Source organism: Rana temporaria, chromosome 4 (assembly GCF_905171775.1).
Source record: "Rana temporaria chromosome 4, aRanTem1.1, whole genome shotgun sequence".
Taxonomy (NCBI): Eukaryota; Metazoa; Chordata; class Amphibia; order Anura; family Ranidae; genus Rana; species Rana temporaria.
In genome coordinates, this window is record NC_053492.1 from 218,279,988 (window position 1) to 218,301,001 (window position 21,014).

Consider the following 21,014-nt stretch of genomic DNA (forward strand, 5'->3'; position numbering starts at 1 on the left):
ACTGTATTAGCAGCTTAAAAGTGCAAGTGATTTATGTCAGTAGTCTTGCCAGCAAGTGTGACACAAGCTATAAACTCAGCATGCATCTGTGAACTAGAACTTAGTTTTAGGAGACACTGTGGGGGTTAGTGAAAACAGTTGATGACAACAGGTAGATTTCATATCACCTTCAAAGTAAATCACCATGCCATTTGATGGGTTAGAGAAGAAGTTGCACATTGAACCATGCTCGACATGTTTACAGCATACTGTATAAACCACACCTGATGAATCAAACGTTGTTAATAGCGAAATCAGGATGATATCATTGATTGTACAACTGTCAATTCTATAAAAAACACACTGGTGATCTTTTACTAGTCTTTGTCAAAGTAGATCATAAGAAAGCATGAAAAAGATGGAATGCTTATGTGAAAATTCAATGAGTATTAGCTTAGCTCTGTAGTTTACCTACCAACATACCCCCCAAAAACTAGAATCCTTATTATTAGCAAGAAAAAAAACAGTACTTTTGTTTATTAATCCAAATCCATGCAGAAAACCACACAGATCGCAAAACTGATGCATAACAACAGGAATAAACACTAGCAATGTCACCTTCTGCTCCACCAGTTTCTCTACCAAGTCCTTGGCTTCTTGTTGCTGTCTTTCATACTCTCTAGATAGCACACTTTGGCTCTCCTGTAATGCTTTGATTTGTGCTTCAATCTCTGATCTTTCTTCTTCTGTCATTCTAGATAAGAAAGCAAAACACTGTTCAGAAAATGTCATTGTCACATTCTGAAAACATGCAGAGAGGAGATGAGAGATAGACAGGATAGCCCTGAATAGTCTATCTCAGTGGTCTCCAAACTTCGGCCCTTTGCTTGGTTTTATTTGGCACTTGGGCACTTTTTCATGCACTGATACCATAATTCCCCCCCTCTGACACCAAAAAGCACTATCATTCACTATGACACCAATGATGGGGCCCAATTTCTCCCAATGACACAAACAGTGGGGCCCAATGACATCAATAATGGGATACAATTCCTGCCAGTGACACCAATGATAGGGCACAATTATTTCCATTGACACCAATGACGAGGCACAATTACTCCCACTTTAACAAACTATGGGACACTATTTCTCCCACTGATGTTGGGACCTTTTCTACTCCCAATGGCCTCAGTCCCCCCCCCTAAAGTTTGAAGAACAGTAAAATTGTGGAGACCCCTGATCTAGCTGAACCCCATGTAGATATAAAGCCACCAATTATTGCAGTTATTTCTTTATTAAAAATAAATAATTGAATACATTTTCTAATGCAATAAATGTATGCACCTGAAACTGTCTTTATGGTAGTTTCCTGTATTCCCCTATAGGGAAGAACTTAGATTGCGAGATAGCACTAGGTGGCACATGTGCTGGCAGTGAACTTGCTTTTGAGGAAAAAGAAAAGTAAGCAGAGTGAAATGTCTGTACTTTGGTACTGCTTACTTATTGTCCCAACAGCAGGCTGGGGTGTGACATTAGCCAAGCAAAGCTGTTGCAGCAGAGAAGGTCAAGGACCCGACTGCCTGCTCAGATCACAAGACCAGCTGCACAGATTTGCAAGTAATTTAGCAGCTAAATCGGGTCTCATATATGTATTGCAACGGTGTATGCAGCTGCTCATTTAGAGTTTAGCTTTTAGTGAAAGCCAAATGTATAACATAATGTTTTTCAGACAAATGGGTAAGCATATTCATAGAAGGGAAAGAAAGAAAGGAAAGAATGTGTTGTGTATATATAGTCTGTCTCTGATCTCCCTCGAACAATGTGTACAGCAAAGGGAACTAATTTATTACAAAATATAATGAGAACGGTACTCAGAAAAAATTGTTTAAAAGATAAATGCATGAATGTACATATGCAATAACATACAGAGTTGATACATAGTAACTGCATCAAATGCCAAAAACATTGTACAAACAGTTCTGCAGGGCAGGCACAAGGAACTGCATTGTGCTGCGGTACCATGTGATTTCCCACACCCAAAAATGTGCTACCATTTCAGTTGCATGGGATTACCATTAATAATAAATGGCAACCCCGCATTTCTGATACAGAGCAGCGCATTTTGGCTGCAGGTGTGGGAATGTGTGGGATTTACACACATTCCCACACCCGTAATAATGGGAACCCAGGCTTTCACCATAAAGTCGACATATTACAGTATCTAGGTAGGATATTCTAAAAATTACAATAGTTTTAAAATCTCGCAACCACAAAAAAAAAAAAAAAAAAATTAAGATACCTGTCACCATGTTTGGCTAAAAGTAATTGCAATGTTTGTACAGCATCTGCCATTTCTTCTTGCTTTGTTAGAATTTCTTCAGAAGAAATCTAGAAAATGTAAAAGAAAAACTTTACAGATCTAATACAGACAATAACTTTCATGTTATACAATGTGAAGCATACTACTGTACATGACAGCCATTTCAATATTACATTACATTTATGGAAAAAAATATATGTAAGCGTGGAGTAAGCCAAAAATATAACAATAATTTGACTATGCAGGCCACATTGTTCATGTTAACAATAATGTTATTCCTATATGCTGCAAAGTTCAGATATTCACCTATGAAGTAAAGTGACACAGGTATCTATGCTCTTAACTTCCTGCTGGCTGATCTAGAAAGCAGGGATAAATCTCTATAGTATGAGAAAGCTAAAATGTGTATTGGCTTTTTATTGCTGTGTTTATTGCAGATTTTTCTTTCACTAAAAATTTCACCAGAACAAAAAGTGATGTAAATCCCTGATAGCAGTTAAACCCCAATGGGGGTGCTAATCCTTTACTACCCTAACCACAACTAAATAGAAAAGGTTTTGGCTGGCCATACAATTTAACAGTGAGTATAGGGGAGAATGCTATTTTTTTTGTTCTCTCTCAGATGATAATTTTACATGTTCTTATACATCAGATTAATATTTTAAATTGTCTTGTTATTATGTAGGGTTGGATATACTAAAACGTACTCTTTTATTAAGCTATAGTTCGTCACTGAATGATCATAGCATAAACCCTTTTTGCTATATTCTAGTTACTTTGGGATAGAATCCTTGGGCATATCAAAGTGGATGATTGTAAATACTTTTTTTTGTAGCATTTTTTTTAAAGATTAACTTAAAGCGGAGGTTCACCCAAATAACATCTATATAAGACCAAATTCTTTATACTTCTAACATGTACAGTAGGCATTTTTTTTAGGCTGTACATACCTTATAATCAATATTTGCAATCCGGTTTCCGGGTACTCACTCCCGCGGGAGAGGTGTTTCCAAGCTGAACCGCAATGTAATCTGGGAGTTCGCCCAGATGATTGATGTCTATCAGAAAAATGTCCCCCCGGTGGATAAGGCCCTCCCCCCGTATTGCGTAGGCGTGTCACGAGAGTCACAGAGCTTCCGAAAGGAGCCGAACATGTAGAGCTGCGAGTCGGCTCTATACGGTGCCTGAGCAGTCAGCTCTACGCGGTTCCTAGTCGGTGCGCAGGCGCCGTGTAGAGCTAACTCGTGGCTCCACATGTTCGGCTACTTTCGGAAACTCTGTGACTCTCGTGACGTGCCTACGCAATACGGGGGGGGGCCTTATCCGCCGGGGGGAACATTTTCTGAAGGACATCAATCATCTGGGCGAACTCCCAGATTACATTGCGGCTCAGCTTGGAAACGCCTCTCCCGCGGGAGTGAGTACCCGGAAGCCGAATTGCAAATATAGATTATAAGGTATGTACAGCCTAAAAAAAAAATGCCTACTGTACATGTTAGAAGTATAAAGAATTTGGTCTTATATAGATGTTATTTGGGTGAACCTCCGCTTTAAGAAGTAATGGAGTAATGGAAAAAAAAATCTACAATATTGTTTTTGCTTTATGTTTTACAGAATTGTTTTATTTAACATAACAAAAAATGTCATGTATTACATCTTGCTAGTCCTTGGATATAGTGGTTGCATTCTAAAGCTTTTTTCTATTATTTTCACCTGGTAATTCTGTCTAGAACACACATCCTGTCCTAGGATGACAATGCTCACTTGTTGTACTGTACCTATAGAGGAGCAGCTTTGTCAACCTAAGTTACACTTTCCCTTACCTCCATAACATCGTTTTGATGGCACTTATCAAAGAGATATAACACAACGATGGTATATGTACCAGACCAAAGGAAACATATTAAAATAGTTTATTGCTAGAGTTTACATACACTTTAACCGCTTCTGGACCGCCCCCCATACATTTACTGTAGGGTGGCCCTTCAGCACGAAATCACATACCTGTATGTGATTTTGTTTCCCGTGACTGGTGCGTGCGCGCCGCTGGCGACCCGCACCCTCTGGCGACCCACTCCCGCTGTGATTGGACACAACGAGACCAGTCAGTGGGTCACAATATCTGCCTGAACCTGACGATTGTTCGCGAGGCAGACAGAACAGTAATCTGCCTTGTTTACATAGAAGGGGAAGATGGAGATCTTGTGTTTCTGCTAAGCAGGAACACAGATCTCTGTCTTCACCCAGTCAAAGCACCCTCCCAGCAGTTAGCAAACACTCCCAGGAAACACATTTAACCCGTTGATCGCCCCTGATGTTAACCCCTTTCCTGCCTGTGTCATTAGTACAGTGACAGTGCATTTTGTTTTAGCACTGATCACTGTAATGGTGTCACTGGTCCCCAAAAGTGTCACTTAGTGTCAGGTTTGTCTGCCACAATGTTGCAATCTCACTAAAAATCACAGATTGGCACCACTAGTAAAAAAAAAAAAAAAAATCCATAAATGTAGCCCATAGTTTGTAAATGCTGTAACTTTTCACAAACCAATCAATATACACTTATGTACATTTTTTTAACAGAAACATGTAGCAGAATAAATATTGGCCTAAATTGATGAAGAAATTAGATTTATCAAATGTATTGGATGTGTTTTACAGCAGACATTTTCAAAATTGTCGGTCTTTTTTTGTTTATAGCGCAAAAAATAAAAACCGCAGAGATGATCTAATACCATCAAAAGAAAGTGCTATTTGTGGGAAAAAAAGGACAGCAATTTTATTTGGGTACAACACGCAATTGTCAGTGAAAGTAATGCAGTGCCGTATCGCAAAGCATGGCCTGGTCATAAAGGGGGGCAAACCTTCCGGAGCTGAGGAGGTTAACTTAATATAAGCATTTTCCTTTTAACTAAGTCAAATGCAATTGTTATATAGATGAAGACATTCATGTTATTTATCTTTATTTTTTAATTCTGCATATTACTACTGAGTTTCCTAACCTATAGTACTTGTATGCTCACAAAAATGTTATAGTAATATATAGCAAACTTGAGGAGTCAACAAATGATCCAGCTTGTATAGAATGAAGCCACCTACCTATATGATCGTTTTTTACTCATATACTGAACAAATGTGGTGAAAGGAGCACCTTGGACTTGTATGCTGCCTTTGTGTAAGCGCTTCTATTGTTTTCTGTGTTGTCCCAGGGGAGGTCTAGATTAGGTGCCTATATATATTATATATGGTAGCCTAATACAAACAAAAGCTAGTTATTAAAATGAATAATTATCAAAATAAACATATCTTCTTTTATTTTTTTAGGCTGGCCATACACGGTGCAAATTGCTGACAGGGGAATCCCATCTGCCAAACTATCCCAGCAAGGAGGAGGGCGGGGGAAGCCATTCTCGCTGGCAGAGAAGGTTTTTTTTTGCTAGCGGCTATATCAGCCACTAGTGATAATCGTAAACGAATCCGGCAGGCTGGCTAATCGATCAACTTGGTACATTCAGCCTGCCCATTAACAGTTTAAATCTCAGTTTGAGAATTGAACTGTATATGGCTGGCCTTAGGAATCACCTTAGTAACCATATTATTATGTGTTAATGTTTTTTTTACAACATTTCTGTGAATACTTTCTATGTGTACATGAGGGAAACCATATTTGCTTGCTGCATATGCAGGCTCTGCTTTTCTGTGCTACACCATGGGTTAACACTTATTCTCTTTAAATAGGTCTATAAGTCGGGCCATTAATTGAAAAAAAAATACCCCTTCTATAAAGGTTGACATCTCAACAGTTATTGCACTGAGGCGCTAACAGCTGTCCTAGTGGCTAATCTACAAATCTGGATATTTAATACAATAGCACAAAAAAAAGACTGCTGTCACCTTGATAACTATGACGACCGTGGGTGTTATAATACTTGTTGATATAGAACTTTAATAAACTGTACATTTGGATCTACTCTGGATCTACATTTTGGCATACTGGCTGCTTTGTACAGATTTTAATAAACATAAGGGCCCGGATTCAGATAGGAGATACGACGACGTATCACCTGATACGCCGTCTTATCTCTGAGTGCGGGCCGTCGTATCTATGCGCCAGATTCAGAGAATCAGTTACGCATAGATTTCCCTAAGATCCGACAGGTGTAAGTGTCTTACACTGTCGTATCTTAGGCTGCATTTTCAGGCTGGCCGCTAGGTGGCGCTTCCGTATGTTTACGCAAGGGATATGCTAATTAGGTAGATACAGCGATTCAGAAACATACGTTCGGCCGGCGCAATTTTTTACGTCTTTTAGGTTAGGCTTTTTTCGGCATATAGTTACCCCTGCTATATGAGGCGTAGCTAATGTTAAGTATGGCCGTCGTTCCCGCGCCAAGTTTTGAAATTTTACATTGTTTGCGTAAGTCGTTCGTGAATAGGGCTGTACGTCATTTACGTTCACGTCGAATCCAATACGTCCTTGCCGGGTACTTTAGAGCAATGCACACTGGGATATTTTACGGACGGGGCATGCGCCGTTCAAAAAACGTCAAAAACGCTGGGTCAAGTAAAATTTAAATAAAACACGCCCCCAACATCCCCATTTAAATTAGGCGGGCTTACGCCGCCACACATATGTTACGCCGCCGTAACTAAGGGCGCAAGTTCCTTCTAAAATTAGATATTTTAGGCTGCTGACACTGAGTGGAGTTGCTTTTACCATTCAGATATAAATCAGAGCAGGACCTGCAGTCTGTATTAAATGCTGCCCATTAAATAGCAACCTGCTGCCTATTCAGACCTGCTATCAAAGCACCTAGCAGATGGAAATTTTGCAGCCCTAAGATGTCATGTGAGCAAACGCTGAGTGCCACAAAGAAAGCTGATGCCTGAAATTTTAAAGGTGTGTCATTAAAAACCACGACTTTTGGGAACTTTTCACCATGCCCACTCATCAATGCATTACCTTGGCACACTTTGCTTTGTATGCGTTAGACCACAGATATCTGTCCCTACCATTAACCATTCAGCTCCGGAAGATTTGGCTTCTCAATGACCAGGCCATTTTTTGCGATACAGCACTTCATCGCTTTAACTGACTCTGTACCCAAACATTTATGTTTCCTTACAAATAGAGCTTTCTTTTGGTGGTATTTGATGACCTCTGCGTTTTTTTGTTTTTTTTTTAACAAAAGAAGAGCAACAATTTTGAAAAAAACACAATATCTTTTTGCTATAATAAATATTCCCAATTTAAAAAAAAAAAATTTCCTCAGTTTAGGCCGATATGCATTCTTCTACATATTTTTGTTAAAAAAAAATAGCAATAAGCGTATATTTATTGGTTTGTGCAAAAGTTATAGGGCCAGATTCAGGTACAATTACGTTATGCTGCAACGGCGTAACGTATCCCATTTACGTTACACCGCCGCAGGTTTACAGCGTAAGTGCCTGATTCACAAAGCTCTTACCTGTAAACTTGCGGCGGTGTAACGTAAATCCGCTCGGCGCAAGCCCGCCTAATTCAAATGGGGCGGGCACCATTTAAATTAGGCGCATTCCCGCGCCGAACATACTGCGCATGCTCCGTCCGTCAAATTACCCGGCGTGCATTGCACTAAATGACGTCGCAAGGACGTCATTGGTTTCGACGTTGACGTAAATGGCGTCCAGCACCATTCACGGACGACTTACGCAAACGACGTGAAATTTAAAATTTCGACGCAGGGAACGACGGCCATACTTAACATGGGTTACACCATCTAGAGGGCAGCCTTAGTTTTACGTGGCGTATCTCGATGGAAACAACGTAAATTTAGAGCGACGGGTAAAGCGTACGTTTGTGAATCGCTGTAACTAGTCATTCGCATATTCTACGCCGACCGCAATGGAATCGCCACCTAGCGGCCGGCCTACAATTGCATCCTAAGATCCGACAGTGTAAGTCAATTACACCTGTTGGATCTTAGGGCTATCTATGCGTAACTGATTCTATAAATCAGCCGCATAGTTACGACGGACGGATAACAGAGATACGACGGCGTATCAGGAGATACGCCATTGTATCTCTTTTGTGAATCTGGCCCATAGTGTCTACAAAGGGGATAGATTTAATGCATTTTTATTATTATTATTTTTTTTTACTAGTATTGGCGGTGATCTGCGATTTTTATCGGGACTGCAATATTGCGGCGGACAGATAGGAAACTTTTGACACATTTTTGGGACCATTGACAATTATACAGTGATCAGTGCTATAAAAATGCACTGGTTACTGTATAAATGTCACTGGCAGGGAAGGGGTTAACACTAGGGGGCAATCAATGGGGTCAACTCTGTTCCCTAGGTGTTTTCTAAATGTGGGGGATGGGACTTAACACTAGGGGGTGATCAAGAGGTTAACTGTGTTCCCTAGGTGTGTTCTAACATACTTAGTATGACCACACAATCAGTCTACTCTCCCCTGAGAGAACCAGAATATGTGTGTTTACACACACAGATCCTGGTTCTCGCTCTGTCACGGACGATCAGGGGTGCCCGGCAGTCATCGCGCCCGCCAGGCACACGCATCGGCTCACCATAGTGGCCAAAAGGCGAAGCGACGTAAGGCAATGTAATTTTTACCCAGAGGAGACAACCTGCCGCAGTAAAACTGTGGCAGCTGGTCGGGGTTAAAAAGCTGGTTAGTTGAATTTCCCCCCTAGGCCAAAGGATTAAAGTCCTCTGCTGACACGAGATCTTTTTCACAGCTATATTTTATTATTACAAATGCAATCTGTTCAAAGACAGATGCTAAAGTTTCTCCCATTAAAGCTGTAGTGGGGGCTATATCTCTGTGACTCCTTAAAACTGAGTTTTCACAGTAGAAATGGTCAAATCTATAAAGCCTTTTAACCCTTTCGCTGCCAGAGACGTTTTTCTCATTTTTGGCACACATTTTTTTTTAAAATATTACATAAAAACCCCAAACATTATATATTTTTTGAAAGCAGACACCATAGAGAATAAAATAGCAGTAGTTATTACCGGAAAGGTCTAGGAAATGCAATTTTTCAGTAAAAAACACACTAATGTGAATTTTAGGGCAAAAAACGCAATACATTACCCAAATGTTTTGTGAAAGACGAGGTTATGCCGAGTAAACAGATACCCAACATGCCAAACCTCAATTTTTTTGTGCCTGTAAAATGGCATCAAACTTCAGTAGCCTATATTTTCTATATGCGACGCTTCAAAGGCCCCCTATAGGTATCAGTTTAGTGTTACAGAGCAGGTCTGGTACAAGAATTATTGCTCTCACTCGTACGCAGCGATATGTAACATGTGTATTGCAATCAATGAGTTCACGTGTAGGCTCCCCGGCGCTTGCATTTATGTTTGAGCGTGTGTAAATGTGGGGGTGGGGGTCCTCAAAAAACTTGCAGGGTTTATGTGCTTGGATGTAACTTTATTATTTTGCAAAAAAAACATTATTTTTTTACTTAATGATTTTTGGTGACAGGTTCACTTTGTTGAGATATGCAGGGTCTAAAAGCCCTGCATGTCTCCCCTGTATTTCACTGAATGTTTTGAATTGCAGATTGCATTGCAAAACATCCTACACCAGCAAAGCGATCAGGGACACAGAGAACGTGACCTGGAAGTGACGTCAGGCGCCGCCTGAACACTCTCACCTGACAGGAGGCTGCCTGCCAGTTTCACACACAATCCCAGTGGCTGCAGCCACCGGATTGTGTGCCATACCCCCAGCCGTTAGCGATGAAAGGGTTAATGATTTCATTTAATTAAGTATACATAATTCCTATGCTAAGCTACTTGTTCCATTATTGAAATGTTTTGCTTTGACAAAGGGTGCAAACTGTGTTTATATATTAAGAATATAGACTTTAAAGGTAGGTTTTCCTCTCTCTGCCGATTCCTTTTTTTATTTTGGGTTAAAGGGGTAGTAAACTCCGCTTTTTTCTTTATACCTACAGATAAACCTATAATAAGACTTGCCTGTAGGTACAGTAAATTTCTTCCGAATGTGCACCATTTAGGAGATATTTACTTTAGTAGCAGCCAGTGACATCACTGGTGCTGGTGCATGTGCACTGCGCTCTCAATGGACAGCATGCTGTTCATTGAGAAAACTGTCCTGCGGCCAAAACCCCCACGCACGTGCACGGGAGTGATGTCATTATGGTTTGACTGGTCAAACAGCCGGAGCTCACGACGAACCTGGAAAAGGACCGGGTGAAGATGGAAGCCCTGACAGTGGTGACAGCCGCTGCTGGAGGGCTTAGTTTTAAAGTAAGTCTGTCATGCATATTAGCACATTATGACATTATCCTCCTGGGGCCCCTTTTTTTCAGTTACCGCTTTAAGATCTGCCAAAAGCCTATTATTTTTTTACACTTGCCTAATGATGTCTTTCCTTAGCACCAGCAAATAATCTTTTAATTGTAAGGAGAGTCATATAACTGGTGACCTAAAAAAGTTACTGTATTTATTGGCGTATAACACTCACTTTTTTACCTTGAAAATAGAGGGTAAACTGTGCCTGTGTGTTATACGCAGGGGGTTGTGGATAGTTTTTTTCCTGAAACTTTCCTCTTAAAGTTAGGGTGCGTGTTATACGCCTATACGTGTTATATGCCGATAAATACGGTAAGTTTTATGCCACTCGTGGGAATGGATGACAATAACAAATATTTTCTTTTGTGCAGAATATTGTAAACTGCTCTCTTGGATGATGGGTACCATTTTCATCCTGGTTAAATTTCCTTTGAACGTTGAAGGTTATGCAAATTTCTCTCTTGCATAATGAATGTCCTTTTTTCTTCTGTTAGATATTCTTGTAAAGTAGTGTCTGTTGTGTCTTTTTTTCCCCTATTCCAGTATCACTCATTTTTGGTTTTACCTACAGTAATGATATACAGGGAGATCGAGTTTCCCACAAGTGAGTGACATAAAGATCAACCAATAATGTGTGGAAAGCAGGGCAGAACTCTCTGTACTGTATTCAGTCATATCTAAACTATGTGGGAGGAATTTCTCCATATAAAATATATATAGTGTTGAATAACTAATTTGTTTAAGATGTTACACTTGCATTCATTACAGCAGTATAATGAAAGTAATTTTGTGTATTAATCATTATCACAACAGTATACTGTGTTGACCATGCAAAATGAGCATGGATGGAATATTCTCCATCAGACCGCCACCCAAAGTGATACACAAACCAGAACCCCCTCAAGCAAGCAGGGGATGGCATAAGAGACACTGGACCACACAAGGAGGAGACAGAGACCATAACCAGTCAACCTGCCACCGCCAAGGAGAAGATATATTTACCACATGACGTAGGCAACAATTTACCACTTATCATGGATGCAGGTAGGTCAGAAGATGTGGAACAAAGACAGCTCTAGGGCTGCCTTTGTTCCACAACTTTTATGTGATAGGTTGTACATTTTTGCCTATGTCATGTTGTAAATACATCTCCTCCTTAGTTGTTACAGGTTGGCTTGTTATGGTCTCCTCCTTGAGTGGCCCAGTGCCTCTTTTGCCGTCCCTTGCCTGTTTGTGGGGGTTCTGGTTTGTGTATTGCTTTGGGGTGTGGTCTGCTGGGGAATGTAGGGTTCTTGCAGGCCCAACACAGTATACTGTTGTGATGCTCCTGTGGGGTTCCTATTAAAGCTCTTTTTCACTGGGAAACATGCTGGTCTACATCTACTGATATACACAAGCATCCAGTGTTATATTTCTGCAGAACTCTTTATGTTTTTAATGGTGTACTCTTTAAATTGTGTAAACATTTATGGTAATTTAGACCAGGTCTTTTTATATTTATGTTTATTGAACTAAAATTATATATTTTAACAACATTGATTGTGCTATTGAGTACAAAGCCTTTAAAGTTCAGGGGGTTTACAAGGAACGTTTCATTCCAACTGAGAGTTGCCTTAATATTATGGGATGTGGCATCATGCGCTGATTTCAAGACCTGGTTCATAAATAGTTTAACAACTTTATTTTCTTTATATCAACACTGGTAGCCAAAAATAGCCTGTCAATTGGCAACAAGCTGATGTAGACTTATATACATATATATATATAAAAACATATATATAATTGTTCATAAGAGCTTTAAATCTATAAGTATATGAACATACCCCTAAGGCAATACTTTATTTTAAATACATTATAAACTGGGCACCTTGGTCTTTGTGTCCACATTTGCGACCCTCTGAGTTTTAGCACAGCTGTGCTTCCAGTGTTTTGTTTCACATGTAGTTATTTTTAAAAAATTGTGTGCATTCATTTGATTCTGACTGATGATGCATATGGAGTAAATGGACTAGACAAAGTATTTTACTAGTAATATTGGGGTTGATTTACTAAAGGCAAATCCAATCTGCACTACAAGTGCACTTGGAAGTGCAGTCGCTTTAAATCTGAAGGGAAGGTCTGAAATCAGGGGAAGCTCTGCTGATTTTATAATCCAATCATGTACAAGCAAAAATGCTGTTTTCCTTGAATGTCCCCCTCAGATCTACAGCGACTGCACTTCCAAGTGCACTTTGCAAAGTAAATTTGCCATTAGTAAATAAATCCCATTGTGTTGCATAACGGACAAAGAAGTCAAATAAAGTCTTCTTAATTGATCAAAATGTTGCATCAAAAAGGTAATTTTAACATTAAGGTAGAAACACTAAAAACATTATTTTCACTTCAAATAGTTTCATTCACACAAACAAAAAGATGACAGAAATTAATGAAAGGCAAGACAAAGTTAATCCAATGAGAAAAAGCTGGGAAAATTTTAAATTTTTTCAACAGAGAAGATACTAAATTACAATTTTGCCAGTTTTGTACGACACTGGCATTAGTAGCTGAGTTCATTTTTTTTTGTCTGATTTTGAAAGATCTTAAGCTGTGAGACACAACATATTACCAGATCCTTTGCAGAATACCTTAGAAATCATAGAAGCTAATGGCCAAAAAACCCACATACTACATACTGATGTTCCTCGGGTGCCTCCTTTTCATTTGTGTGTATTTTTAAATAATTTATTCATTTGGTTTTGGCCTGGGTTGAAAATAGTATAAATACTTATTTTTTATTACATGAAACAATATGAAAAAAAATATTGAGGACGTTTAACTCTGGATGCAGCACGTTATTTTCCAATACCTGTGGCTCAGAAAATAGATTTTTTTCTGCAGTGTCTTGACTTCCTCCTTCTTTACTTAGTGTTTTATTGATTTTGGACACCCAGTTCAGTATATCCCCTGCCTTCTTTACATGCTCTTTCTTTTCATCTTCCAGTAACTTCTAGCAATACGTGCATGATGTAAAAAACACAAATATTACAGGTGGGAAAAAAAATACATTTTTATCTATGCACGCACAAAAAAAAATACTCATATAGAATGTTTGGATATAATATTCATTTTGAAATGCATATACATTCTAAAAGAGATATGTTAATACATGAGATTAAAATATAATCATTTTAACTACCTTGAACATGAAATACATACAAAGTCATGGTAAAGAAAAAGTACCAATGGGGCCTATGCAGCCATATCATGTTTGGGGCAACCTCACGTGTAAAGTCACAAACAAATTAGGATATCGATATTCGAATCACCAAAATATTGCTTGAAGATAAAATGACTATAAGAATCTCAAATGTCATTACAATTTCCATTGTAATGTTTATGTTAAACACCATAGAGGCCTATTGTATATCTTTATATTCATTATATACAAAAGTAGGTAGAAGTATGTATTCACAATTGCTTGAAAATGTTTGACAGTGATTTAAAATGAATATTGAACGTTTTCTTTACATGATGGATGAAAGGACCCCAGTGTTAAATATTTTTAAAGGAAGAAGACATCATGTAATAAAAACACCATCAATCCCAGCAATAGCACCTTTCAGACCTGCTGCCTTTGCATTAGCTTGACCAACATAACATATGCTTGACCATTAACAAACAAGTACTGTAACATTTGCTTCTTGGTACAATGAATATGTAGCCTGTATTAAACACTTGCATAATCCCCCTGTTCACATACAATTGCTTTTCTGTAAAACTTGCAATGACATTCAAAAATATTTAATCAATTCTTCATGTGCTGATGTTATATGCATGTCTTCTGTTCCATTCTTTGATAAGGCTTGTTACAATATGAGAACACATGTATGCTATTTTGTTCAAAGTGGTACAGGTATAATTTGCAATTTCAATACATAACTTGTTAAAAGAATACTACTTCAACATATAGCTAGCATGGTACCTTGCAATAGGTACAGTATGTCTAATTAATACAGCAATACTGGAATCCTAACAATGCTGACATTATTTACAGTGCATTTGTGGAGAGTACTTAAATACAAAATATCACATAAAGATTCAGCCCACTGATAAAGGCTGCTCTATTCTACACTTATGTGACACAAGTGAGGAAGCATGTCATGTGATATAGAATGTAGAGTGTGGCCAACCAAGTATATAAAAAAATGGAACATTGTATTCTTTTTATGAAACCAAATGTAAGTATAGTTTACTGTATGTGCTTCTTGGCAGTGGCATATACTGTTATTTAGTTATATACTGTAGTTTAGTTATTTAGTAATCTCCCATTCAGTATCTTTAACAATGGAAACCTGTAATATTTTATATAGTTAAAGCTAGAATGGGCCACTATTAATTGAGGGACATCACAAGCTTATATTTAACAATGTGATGCACAATAACCTATGAATTATACATACTCAAATACAAGTATGTGGTATTGAAGTTCCAATTCAATTCAAGCAAATACTTAAAAACGAACATCCTTGGCAACAATATCACAAAACGGCATCTCTCACATTGTTGTTGTACTTCATGGTGGTAGTCCATTATTTTTTTTTTTATAATTTTCTGCCTGTTCAACAGACCACTTATACAAATGTCCCATACTATGCAAAATCATCTGCACTATTGTGAGGAAAAGTACAGGCTAGGAATTCCAACATTCACAGGCAGCGGTGCTTTCATCAAACGAAATCCTGTATGGCAGTCATAGACTGTTGTTTCCAGAGCATCTTTGTAAGATATCTTTCTCCTTGTTTTGGGGCAAGTAAAATTTTTTACATATGACTTTTCATCCTTAAGCTTTGTTGCTGTGGCAGCATCCACTATTCCTTTTCTGATGGCATCTTCTAATGACAAGCGTGCGTGAGTTTTAGGATCTATTAATCCTCCCGTTAGGTACTGATACTCGAGACTTCGAAAACCAATTTCTTTGTTTAAAAGGTTTACATTTGTGGCTTCAAAGGCAGACAGAAGTGCTTTAGTTGAATGCTGAATGACACCAGTGTAAGCTAATTCAAACGGGTTGATTTGTTTAGCACAGACCTCGTCAATTAAGCCTTTCTGTAATGCTTCTGAGACACTATGTTTTTTGCCATTAGAAGGATCAAGGATTCCACCAGTGCTGGCCTGAGCTTCAAGGCATCTAAACACTGTTACCCTGTCTACCATGTTTCTTTTCAGTGCTTTAAATGCAGAGACTCTTTCACTGGTTTCAAGGATCCAAAATCCTGCTATAGGACTATTGGGATCTTTAGCTGGTCTTGTTCTGCTCACTAAAATGTCAGCTATCTCAGTGGCAGAAATCTGTCCCTCCTTAATCTTGCCAATTTGTGACCTGTCAATTTTTCCTTGGCTTACAGCCTCCTCCAAGCTAAACTGTCTTCCTGTCTTCCGATCAATTAGGTGTGTTTGTGATTTACCCTGGGAATCAAAAACTGTAGCGGTTTCCCACTGGCACTCATACTGTGAAAGCTCAAGATAGGATTTCTGGTCAAGGAGTCCTCTTTCATATGCCTCAAATCGTGTCAACTCAATACTAGATCGAGTATCGACTATGCATATTTTATGGCCCTTTTCTGCAGAAAAGGCGCTAACGTTTCTGTCGCCAATTGGTAAAAGGAATGTGTGGCTATTTAAATCTAGAACACATAGTTGCAACAATTCAGAATAATACATACTCTGTTTGTTAGTGGGAAAGTGAAAGCCCTTCACATTACTTGCTGGTTCATGCAAAAACTTTAAGGTTGTATGATTTAACAAACCCTTCAAAATTGCCACTTCAGCTGGAATTCGTACACTTCTAATGGGATCAATGACTCCTCCAGTGGTAATTTGAGCTTCAAGAATTCTTTTCCCTTTCTGTCTTTCAAGGAGCCTAGCCTCAATGGCCTGGAAAACGGATAGTCTTTTGCCCGAGTGAATGTATCCTATGACTGCTTTTTCAGCTTCAAGGAGCTTCTCCTTAAATTCTTGGTCAGCAAATCCACTGGTGATGGCCTCTTCAACAGAATATTTTTTGCCTGTAGAAGGATCAATGATAAAACCTGTCACTGCTTGTGCTTCCAAAAACTCAAACGCCAAACCTTTATCAATAATTCCTTTCTTTGCAGCTAAACTGAAAGATATTTTTTCTCTACTTCCTTCAAGGTATAAACCTGCTATTGCAGTAGCCTTTGTTAAAAATGTGTCAAGTGCTTTCTGAACTTCCTGAATGGTCGTACGACCTGACTCAAGCTGTTCCATGGTTTTTCCATCGAGAATTCTAGCTTCTACCAACTGTTTGGCAGACACATTTTTTCTGAGCCCTTGAAAGATGAACCTATCATCGGTGGAAGAACTGTCACTCAGGGATGTCTCAGAGCCTGCATAGCTTTTATAACTGGAGGACATATAACCCATCTTCGGTAAATCTGATCTCCTAAATCCTTCCAAAATATTACGTTCTTCAAACACCTGATCTTCATTGTTTATCAAGAATTCTTTTTCCTGCTTTACAGTTGTAACTTCAACAGTCAAATCATACTGCTTGCTCTTCACTATCTGCAAATAGCAATATTTAAAATAAAGGAATGATGATTAGGAATTATACCTAGGTTTTGCGTCAGTATACAAACAGTTATCTATGGCATTAGCAGAAGAAAATTAGCAAAACAAATTATGTACAATTAGTGCAGATAAGGTAAGATACCAACATCCAGCTAAGATCCCTAAGCCATGCACTATGCTACAACAGCGTGTAATAAGCTTTCACATATATTTATAGAAAAAAGAACTCAGAAACTTGCCTCAACACATAATATGGAAAGAATAGTACTTTTTACAAAAACAAAGAAAACTGACTGCATAATTAGCAACGCAAATAGGTCCCAACAATTCCATTCAAGAACGTGAAAAGCAAAGCAGGTGAGGTAGCATAAAAGTAGGCAGGATGCAGATTAAATACCTCCATAGATTGATCAAATTTTCCAAGCTCCTTTCCGATTTTCTCCTCTTCAATTCTTAAGGTCTGAATGGCATTCTGTATACTTTTATCCTTTATAGTCTCTAGCTCTGAAAGCTGTCTATAGGGATTCATCTTGTCTATAGATATTTGAAGCTCTGTGCTGGTCTGGGTAACATACTCAAATGGCTGTGCCCTTTCTCCGCTGTCAAGAGACTGTTTTATCCTAGAGAGCTGTAGCTGAAGTTCCTTCTGCACAGTTTCATCATAACCATCCAATTGCTTCTTCTTTTCTTCTATGAGGGTAGAGTTATAAACAGGAGAACTGACCTCAAGATGGCCATCTAGTTTTCGTCTCAACACAGGCGAAGATTTAGCTCTTTGGCTAAGTATGTCAAAATCCTGTTGAGAGCTGGATGAAAAAGCAAAGCTGTTTCCTTTCATGTCAAAATCACTTTTCTGAAGAGGACTTCTAAGGCTGCTATTGTTGCTATTTTGCTGAATTTCATTCTGTAGGTATCTCAATTGATTGATATGGTCTTGTCTTTGCAGGTCAACTTTTTGTTTAAGGTTTTCAACTACTCGCTTCTGGCTATCAAGTTCTTCCTCTAATTTTCTGCATTTCTGCGCATGGTCTAATCCTGATTTTTTTTCAATATTCAGTTGATCCTGGGATCTCTGCAATCTTTCTCTTACTTCTGAAAATTCCCCCTTCAGCAATTTCATTTTCTCATCCAGCATTGCTTTCTCTTGCTTCAATGAAACAACTTCAAGCCTTAAGTTTGAATACTGATTTTCAGTGCTTAAGTTAGACTCCGCTGTTTTTTCTAACTTCATCCTGAATTCCTCCGCTGTGTTCTTGTATTTTGAAGATTCTTCCTGGTATAAAATAAGCTTCTTATGAGCTAACTGTTCATCAACCATTTTTTTGTGGAGATCATCCTGTGCCTTTTTTAATTTTGCATTTACTTCCTGCAGTTGAGATTGATGCTGCTGAACCTTCTGGTCTACCATGCGTTTTTCAACTGACAAACTATTTATCTCTGTTTTTAAGTTTCGTATGTCCTTTTCATAATTTAGAATTGTCAGACTCTGTTTGTCATATTTCTGTTTAATTTCATTTAGAGCATTTTTAGATTTAGACAATTCTTCTTCGAGCCGCTTTACCATATTCTGAGTTTCATATTCTCCCTTGGACTGTTTCTGTAGCTGTTCATGAGTCATTCTTATTTGCTCTTTAGTGCTTTCTAACTGTGACTTTGACATATCAAGATTTTTCTGCAAATTATTTCGTTCCATAGTAGTCTTCTCAGATTCAGATTTGACCTTTCTTAGCATCATCTCATTCTCATTGTTCAATTTAGTAAGCTCATCTAATTTCAGCTTTAGGGAGTTAGACAACTGATTGCTTTTTGCCAGTTCATCCTGAAGTTTCATGATCTTTTGCTGGTCCTCCTTATGTGCCCTGGCATTTTGATTGTACTCCTCTTGAACTTTCTTTAGCTGGTCACGCAAACTATCAACTTCCCCGCTTCTTGATTGTGATCTTTGCTCAATTACAGTTTTTTCTTGCTGCAAAGACGTCATCTGAGAATTTAGCATTTTTAAGCTGCTCTCTGATTTTGCATGTGCTCTGGAAAGCTCTTCCATTCTTTTACGGAAGTCATCCACTTCCTGTTTCTTTCTAGCTAAGTCTTCTTCTAGGAATGATATTTTTTGATAGCTGCCTCTTTCAGACATATCCTTTTGCCTCAGTTCGTCCTGGCAAGCTTTCAGCTTCTCTCTAACATCATCATAATCAGCTTTCTGCATCTTTAGTTTATGATTTAAGGAAACTTTCTCCTGTTGCAATAACTTCAGCTCTTCCTCAAAACTCATTCTGATTTTCTTCAGCTCATTAGCCTCCTGTATTACATCATCTGCTTTATCCTGACTCTGGTACAGCTTTCGTTCAACTTCTCTTATTTGCAACACATAGTTTTGCTCTAGCTGATTCTTCTGCTCCAGTTCCATTTTAAGCTGCTGCAATATATTATGTGTATCATCTAACTGATTTCTTAGCTGGCGGCTTTTTTCATCTGCCGCTGCCCTTTGTATCTGCAGTGTATTTAGTTCTGATTTATACTGTTTAATCTCAATTTCTGCCTTTTTGTGAACCAACGTAAGCTCATCAAGCTGCTGCTTTAGGGTTTCTGCCTTTTTAATATACTGTTCTGCTTGAGCTCCCCTTATGTCTGAATCAATCATATACTGAACTTCTTGTACAGTACGTGCTGGTATAACCATATCTTTAGAGGAAGAAAAGCTGAATAAGGAATCTGAATATTGCCTTTTGGTTTCATATTCTTTTTTATCTCCTGCAATCTTCTTCTGATATATAAGATCACTTTCGAGATGTTTGATCTGTCTCATAAGTTCATCTTCAACCTCAGCTTTTCTTTTTAGCTCTGTCATAAGACTTGTCTTTTTACTTTCTAGATCGTGAAGGTCAATTTCTTTTCTCTTCAAGTGTTCTTCCAGTTTTCTCCTTGCAGTAGTGCTTTCCTCTATCTGAGACTTGAATGCCCGGAGTTTATCTTCTACAGCATCTCTTTTAGACTCAGCCTGTTTTGTCACTTGGCGTACATGTTCAAGCTGTTGTTCTGCAGCAGCCTTCAACTTGACTGTGGTCTCCAGCTCTAAACGAAATTGCTGTGCCTCATATTCAGATTTTGTTTTCTGCAAGGTTAAATCTTCAACAGCTTTTTGATGCCTTTTGATCTCCATCTCTGCAGCAGCCTTAACCTTGGGCAGATCTTGCTCTAGCATAAACTTTTGCTTTTTCACTTCTTCTAGTGCTATCTCAAGTTCCTGTATTCTCTTTAAAAGCCTCTTATTTTCCTCTGTGCTGGATTTTTGCTGTTCCAATAATTCTGGATATGCTGACATGGAAGAGCGTTCTGAATACATTAAAATCTAAAAATAATTAAAAAAAAACATTCATGTTCAAATTATACCTCCCAGAGAAAAAAGTAAGGCTGAAAAGGATAATTGTCCCTCAAATTCAACGTCTCGCCATTTTGGGCTAAGTGAAGGCAAAACAACCTACCACACCGAGAGAACTGTGACAAAATAATTATTACAAGTAAAAAATGTCATTAATCAACATGGTTGTTGTATTCGTTCTCTGGATAACAAAAAAAATATTCCTAATAATTATAATTTTGAATACTGTTGGTTCTTAGAAAATATTCCAAACCTCCTCATTATTTTGTCACTTTTTATGGTATGACAGTGCATTCCACAACTTATCAACTCTTACCATACAGAATAGCTTATATTACAGATGGTAAAATCTCCTCTTTGTTAAACTCAAGACAATATGGGCTGACTCAAGGGTTAAAAGCTCAAATATTGGAAATCCACCAGTGTATACATCAA

General features: G+C 38.4%; 1 protein-coding gene across 24 annotated transcripts in view; it reads right to left on the bottom strand.

Moving 5' to 3' along the window:
- Window positions 1-21,014, bottom strand: part of DST (dystonin) — a 690,084-nt gene that overhangs the window by 249,418 nt on the left and 419,652 nt on the right. For 20 of the 24 annotated variants that reach the window (XM_040349874.1, XM_040349879.1, XM_040349866.1 and 17 more), the window contains 3 exons: window positions 13,476-13,616; window positions 2,279-2,367; window positions 598-733 (listed from right to left, as the gene is read on the bottom strand). In XM_040349874.1, coding sequence (XP_040205808.1) covers window positions 598-733; window positions 2,279-2,367; window positions 13,476-13,616 — 366 coding nt within the window. Of the gene's footprint in view, window positions 1-597; window positions 734-2,278; window positions 2,368-13,475; window positions 13,617-13,658; window positions 17,195-17,597; window positions 20,550-21,014 lie in introns of those variants that run through there. The other 4 variants (XM_040349883.1, XM_040349881.1, XM_040349873.1 and 1 more) reach the window with 1 other exon arrangement.